Here is a 7,096-nt window from a genome sequence, read left to right as displayed (position 1 = left end):
AAATTGTGATTTTTGGCCAAAATTGCTAAAAATAACATTATTTATAAATGAAGTATGTGTGAAAACATAAAGTTTAACATCCATTTATTTTTTGTGTGCTTGAAGTGATTCTACCAAATGCCTAGACAAATAAATTTGTCATTTACTTTTTTTTGTACACATCTTAGAAACTTTATAAGCTTAACATTATAAAAGTGTTCACCACAACTCCATAAGAGTTCACTCATTTCACGTTAAATTCCTAAAAATTTGGCATACATGGTGGATACATGGAAACAAAAGGCAAACACATGCAGTATTCCAGGGGATTTGTTTGTGGGATTGTTTTGGAGTGACATGTTATAGTATCATGCAGTAAAACACATGAAATACAACTATAACGGCTCATTATGAAAACCATCACTAAATGAACATTTTAAACAAAAAATTTGCCAAATTTAAAGGTTTCCGGTTCCAAAATTCGAGGCTTCTGGTTCCATTTTTGGGTTTCCGGTTCCAATGTTCAATTTCCGGTTCCAACCGGTTCCATACCCACTTTACCCGGTCCGGTACCCGGAACCGAACCGGAACCGGTTCCCGTATACCGGTCCGGTTATCGGGTCCTATAATCCGTCAATTACGGGTTCCGGGTTTTCCGGGTCCGGGTCCAACGGTTCATATTTGTGATCACAAAATGGTTGGACTTAGACATAAATCCAACACTTTTGTGATCACAAAATGGTTGTTGTGATTCATATTTGTAAGAAAAGATTTGTTTTATTCAATTAAGTATAAAACTACACCATAAAAAAGTAATAACACAATGATATTCATGTAACAAAAACTTACGTACCACAATCAATATCACAAATTATACGACAACTTAAACGTCAAAAAAATGTGTCGCATGAAAATCGATCACTAAAGAAAAATTTCAAAAAAATTAACAACACATCATGTTGATAAATCAATGGAAGTTGACTTTAGCTTGGTAAGTCAAGCCGAGGTTCCAGTTAGCCGGAGCAACATTGTAAGCTGTTATTGTCTGTTTGGTTGTGTAAGAAGTTAGCCTAAAGGATAATGCTTGACCACGAAGTGTCGCAAAAGCTTGATACGATGCTCCCCAGTTATGGCTCATGCTTAACCAACCCGTCTTAGTTCCTTTGACCCACATACTTTTAATGTCACCAGCACCACCCACGTTCATCACATAAACCAACAGCCAATAACCATTTCCCTGGAACGAAAACCTAAGACCACCTTTCCTCACACACGGGACCCTACAAGAAAAACGCAATTTAGAACGTAAATGACACATCATAAACGGGAACTTGTCCATTATGTATAAAACTGAACAAAATTAGAAAATGTATAAACTTTTTGAAAGTTTATGTTTTTTTTGACAAAAAAATGGTGTCAAAGAGGGAGTTTTTAGCAAAAAAAGGGTGCTAAGAGGGGTTGTTTTAGGAAAGAAGAGATTTTTTTGGGGTGGTTCTTAGTAAAATGTGGGATGGGGCCCACTTCAAAGTGGGTTACCTTGTTGGTGAAAGAAGTACACATACCTCCGATACATGACAGGGACAATTCCGGCTTTCCACTGGGCGATTTGCATGAAAGCGGGCTTAGCCATGTCGAAATGGGTTCGAGGTGGGTTGCACCATCCGCCGCTATTTGAATTTTTAGACCAGTTGGGTGGACAGAGGTTGGTGGCTGTTACAGTCGCGATGCCTTTTGAGCACCATGGAGATTGGGTACACTTTATTTGGTAGCATTGACCACACGCGTATCCATTGCTGAATACTGTTGAGCTCACTGCTGCTGTATTTGTACCATACCCGTTTGTGACCAAGTTCCCATATCCACAAGCACCCCCTGATATCAATTGAAAATCGTTAATTAAGAGATTTCAACACAAAATGAACCTTAATTAATTAAATGCATATTTATGCAACAAATTAAATGGTTCTTTAATTTAGAAGAAATATGCAAGCAAGTTTCGTTTGGTACCAAATTATGCCACATTACAATCGGAACCAAGTATCACATTAGTTAAATCTTTATTTTGATTGGCTTGTGTGGTACCAACTGCCAAAAGGAAATAGATTGATAAAATGTTATCTAAAAAACTTTTTTGTTCAATCCAAACACTCAAAGTGCTTGTTAAAGGTATTATACCGCAATAAGATAATAAGTTAAATTAAAACAAATTATTCAAAAGTCTTTATAACTTAAACTAAGCCGTAGTAGCCACCATAAGTTATTTTCTGCAATTCAAACAATCAAATTAATTTAGTGGTTTCAAACCTTAGTAACCTAATAAGCAACACCAAACCTAACAGTGACTATGCAACCATGTTTCGCCTGGTTAATCAGGTTAAACATTGCATCTTGTTGAAACTAAAGTTATGTAACTTTGTATATTTTCTATAAAAAGCCACTTATTTGAAGAAATAGTGTACAAATTAAGAGAAGTAGTACCCATGGTTGAAGATGCGGATTCGTCCCCATAAAACGTGGCATGTGCGAGAGTCCATGCACTTGGGCGATACACAGTTGGTGCACGAGGGACAGTGTAACCCGCTCCATAAACTAAAACCGAATCAAACACGACAAATGTGGTGACTGTAAGGAAGATGCAAAATACCCATGAAGCCATTTGTTTTTGCCCTAATGTTGACCTCAAAAATGTTATAGAGACATTTATAGGACCTGAAATACTGCCAAAAATAAGAGTGGGTTTGTGACCCTCACGAAGAGTTGTGTTTTTGCAAGTCAAATGTGCATATTAAAGTATTTGTGTTTGAATGGCTTTGGGTTTCTCTATGCAATTAACATGTGTACTTGTAGGCATTAGGCAATAAAGGTTTGTACTAATTGAAATTTGGTTACAACGTGCGAGCAGGTTTTATATGGCGGGTGACAAAAAATATATATATAAAGATTATGCAAAAGGGCTTACGTTGCACATTGAAGTTGTATAATAATATCAGTAGTTGACTTCATAAATTTTTTTCACTTACTGATCCAGCAAAAAAATATAGATTCGTACAAAGTACAATTTAAATTGTCTTTCACTTTTATTAAGTTATACATAGTATTAGACAACGTCTTATTTCCTTTCTAATGACCATAACGACAACACAATAAATGTCAACGAAAAAGAACACATAATATATACCCAATTAATGATTTTTCTTTTAGTTCTACTCAGGTTTTGATACGAATGTGTCTAATGTTCAATTTTTGTTAATTTACTCAACCATGTTTCATTTTAACACAAACATTCACTCGAAACCAATACAGATATTTGATTGCATTCAAACACAAAATACATCCATTGGATCGGATATCAAGTCTAGTTCATTCTTACTTATCTTTAAAATAGAAACAAGATTATGAGAAAATCAACATTAACCACTAAGATTAAGCTCACACAACAAGGGCTTATTCGAAAAGAATGCTTTCAAGTTTTCTCTAATCAATTCTCTCAATGCTTCAAACGACTCTGGTGTTAGAATTGCTTTATGTGGAGACAAAACAACATTGTCCATCGTCATCAACTCTTTTGGCACTTGAGGTTCATTCTCAAACACATCTAGACCGGCTCCTCCAAGTTCGCTTCCAACCAAAAACTTGACAAGTTCCTTTTCGTCCACAAGGGCCCCACGTCCAATATTGACGATAATGCCCCTCTTCCCAAGGGCTTTCATGACATCGTGGTTGATGACGTGGCGTGTTTTTTCAGTCAACGCGCAGCAGACAATTAGGGCATCCGAGTTGTTGGCAAGATCAAGAGTTGTGGAGTAGAACTGATAGGGAACTTGTGGCTTTTTGGTTCTCGAGGTGTAGCCGATGGTGCACCGGAATGGCTCAAGCCGTTTAGCCACCAAGCTGCCGATATTTCCAAGCCCAACAATCCCGACTCGTTTTCCCCCTAACTGAGCAATGAAAATAAGTTGTCAATCAAGTTCGTTAAAAAATTAAAACATTACATCCATTTTGTTTAAAAATTAAAAAAGGGACTGCTTTCATTTCTATAGTTAGTAAATATAAGGGACCCTAAATCTAATTTCTGATAATTTAGATTTAAGATAGGCATATACAACATCCGGATTCCGGCCAATCGGATTCAAACGACAAGATCAAAAATTGGATCACCGGAGATACCTTGTTTCCAAGGGGATAATCGCCTTTATCGGGCCATAACCCAGCACGAACATACCTATCGGAAGCAGAAATACGTCGGAGGACGTCGATCAAAAGCCCTATTGCATAATCGGCTCCGTCTTCAGAGAAGGCACCACCCGCGCTAGTGACGCGAATATTACGGCGGCGGCACTCAGCTAAATCAATATGGTCAACGCCGGCGGATGTTCCAATAATGCATTCTACAGAAGGGTATTGGTCCAAGTGCTCCGATTTGATCGGGCTAGGACCGATGTCGATCGCGACCCGAGCAGATGGCCCGTGGATCGGGTATAAAGGATCTGAAGGTTCGATTAGGTTGACGATATCTTCAGCCCATGAGAGAGAAAATTTGAAATTGGGGAGACGATGAATTATTGCAAAAGGGAGGTTGTTACCGGCGTCGGTGGTGGATTGGAGTTGTTGGGGGTCGGCCATTGATGGATGAATGTAGCGTGGAAAGTAACTGACGTTTGGAAAGAAACCTTATCTTTGTGCTTTGATTTTATTTTATTTTTTATAATTTTGTTTTTAAGTTTTACCCATAAAGTACAACCATAAATATTAAACCGACTATGACTTAATCGACATTAGTCATAAAGTGTTGTCCTCTCTTGATGTTCAAAATACACAACAAAGCAAAGACTTAATCGTCGATATTAATCATGAAGATTAAGTTGAGACAACAATGGCTTATTTGAAAAAAAGGCTTTCATGTTTCCAATAACTAACTGTATCAATCCTTCAATCGCCTCGATTGTTGCAATAGCTTTATGTGGAGACAAAACAACGTTGTCCATTGTAAACAATTCCCTTGGTACCTCCGGTTCATCCTCAAACACATCTAGACCGGCTCCTCCAAGTTCACCTCCAACCAACAACTTTACTAATTCCTTTTCATCCACAAGGGCCCCACGCCCGACATTGACGAGAATACCCCTCTTCCCGAGGGCTTTCATGACATCATGGTTGATGACATGGCGTGTTTTTTCAGTCAATGCACAACAGACGATTAAGGCATCCGAGTTGGTTGCAAGATCAAGAGCTGTGGAGTAGAACTGATAGGGAAGTTGTGACTTTTTGTTTCTTGAGGTGTAGCCGATGGTGCACCCGAATGGCTCGAGCCGTTTGGCCACCAAGCTGCCAATACTTCCAAGCCCCACAATCCCGACTCGTTTTCCCCCTACCTATATCATTACAGGTTATAGGAAACAAGTTTAAAATTTTTTTTTTTTTTTTTTGAACATATGTAATATCAATTTGTTCATTGCTTCATTTTTAAACATTCACCCTATTAAAAAGATTAACTGAATGTTAAATTTATAAAAAAAAATTTAAGACAACATCAAAAAATAGTAGCTAAGTTTGAAGTTTCACTACAAACAAACTCTATAGTAGCAATGAAATCCATGTATATGTGAGAATGGAGAATACAATCTATCACCATATACTTACATCCCAGATCATCGGAACAGAGTGAGTAGATGAATTACTCAATTTTTTTTTAATTAGCTCAATAGATTTGATAATGGTGAATTGAATGGATCATAGGATATACCTTGTTTCCAAGAGGATAAATGCCTTCGACGGGCCACAACCCGGCCCGGACGAACCTATCGGAAGCAGAAACAAGTCGGAGGACGTCGATCAAAAGCCCTATAGCATAATCGGCTCCGTCTTCAGAGAAGGCATCACCGGCGCTAGTGACTCGAATATTACGGCGACGACATTCGGCTAAGTCGATATGGTCAACGCCGGCGGATGTTCCAAAAATACATTCTACGGATGGGTATTGGTCCAAGTGCTCGGATTTGAGCGGGCTAGGACCCAGGACGATCACGGCCCGAGCAGATAGCCGGTGGATCGGGTATAACGGATCCGATGGTTCGATTGGGTTGACTATGCCTTTAGCCCAGGAGAAGGAGAAATTGAAAGTGGGGAGGCGATGGATGATTGCAAAAGGAAGGTTGTTACCGGTTTCGACGGTGGATTGGGGCTGCTGGGAGTCGGTGGTGGATTGGAGCTGCTGAGATTCCGCCATTGATGGAAGATACAGTATAAGTGTAGTATGGAAGTTAGCGGACGTTTGAGGACTTTAAAAGCAACTTATCAAAGTGCCACGAGCAAGAATCAAAATGTCAACAAAAGTCCAAAACAACACCCAAGTCCAACAAAAAAATTATATCGACTACCAAAAAGAATCAAAATGTCAAATAAAACCACACCAAATTTAACAAAAAAATTATATCGACCATTTAGTAGTTTTACAATAATATTTAGTGTTAAATTTAATTTCAAAATATCTTGCAAAATCATTCATTTTTTATAATGTTTTATATCGTGAGGAGTTTAAAATAGTGACTTGTTTTATAAAGTTTATTTGGACGGCCAACGTTAAGGGGATTAAGGGGATGTTTGGGAAAAAAAAGGAAAATGACTTTTGAGGGTAATTAACTTTTGCGTTTGTATTCATTTGGTCCCTTTTTTTTGTATTCAATATACCTTCGAACTTGTTGTTGGTGTTTACCATAGCCCTTTTGACCGACTTTTGACCTGTGATAGCCGGTCAAAGGGTTATGGTGAACACAAACAACAAGTTCGATGGTATATTAAGTACAAAAAAAAGGGGGACCAAATGAGAACAAACGCAACAGTTGGTTACCCTCTTGATTCATTTTCCCTTTACTCATTTACAACAAATCTCACACCATCTCCTACTGATATTAATGACTTTATGAGATTCATTTTTGCTTCTCTTCAAAACATAACTCACGAAATGACATTATTCATGCATGTACAACTTTGTAATGCACTTGAATATTTATTAGGGGAATCTTGACTAAGTAGGCGCATTTCATGACTACATTTAAATTTGCAATCAAATGATTTATCGTATCATGGATTCTAGACAAGTCTACAAACGAGTGGAATC

The 7,096-nt window shown here is 38.0% G+C and overlaps 3 protein-coding genes across 3 annotated transcripts; all 3 read right to left on the bottom strand.

The window, feature by feature from the left end:
* Positions 1-784: 784 nt before the first annotated feature.
* On the bottom strand, positions 785-2,692 carry EXPA7 (expansin A7). The gene is made up of 3 exons (XM_079029097.1): positions 2,458-2,692; positions 1,542-1,851; positions 785-1,259 (listed from the first exon to the last, which is right to left on the bottom strand). Exons 1-3 carry the CDS (start codon positions 2,633-2,635, stop codon positions 947-949), a joined length of 801 nt encoding a protein of 266 aa, XP_078885223.1. The 5' UTR covers positions 2,636-2,692; the 3' UTR covers positions 785-946.
* A 570-nt stretch (positions 2,693-3,262) lies between these two features.
* LOC145091393 (glyoxylate/hydroxypyruvate reductase HPR3-like) lies at positions 3,263-4,602 on the bottom strand. The gene is made up of 2 exons (XM_079029096.1): positions 4,147-4,602; positions 3,263-3,917 (listed from the first exon to the last, which is right to left on the bottom strand). Exons 1-2 carry the CDS (start codon positions 4,600-4,602, stop codon positions 3,390-3,392), a joined length of 984 nt encoding a protein of 327 aa, XP_078885222.1. The 3' UTR covers positions 3,263-3,389.
* Positions 4,603-4,728: 126 nt separating this feature from the next.
* Positions 4,729-6,291, bottom strand: HPR3 (D-isomer specific 2-hydroxyacid dehydrogenase family protein). The gene is made up of 2 exons (XM_079029095.1): positions 5,723-6,291; positions 4,729-5,351 (listed from the first exon to the last, which is right to left on the bottom strand). Exons 1-2 carry the CDS (start codon positions 6,203-6,205, stop codon positions 4,824-4,826), a joined length of 1,011 nt encoding a protein of 336 aa, XP_078885221.1. The 5' UTR covers positions 6,206-6,291; the 3' UTR covers positions 4,729-4,823.
* Positions 6,292-7,096: the final 805 nt, after the last annotated feature.

The sequence above is a fragment of the Lactuca serriola genome, chromosome 3 (genome assembly GCF_051521515.1).
Source record: "Lactuca serriola cultivar US96UC23 chromosome 3, Lser_US96UC23_V15, whole genome shotgun sequence".
Classification (NCBI taxonomy): domain Eukaryota; kingdom Viridiplantae; phylum Streptophyta; class Magnoliopsida; order Asterales; family Asteraceae; genus Lactuca; species Lactuca serriola.
The sequence above is the reverse complement of the archived record's forward strand: the minus strand, read 5'-3'. Positions and strand labels throughout refer to the sequence as shown.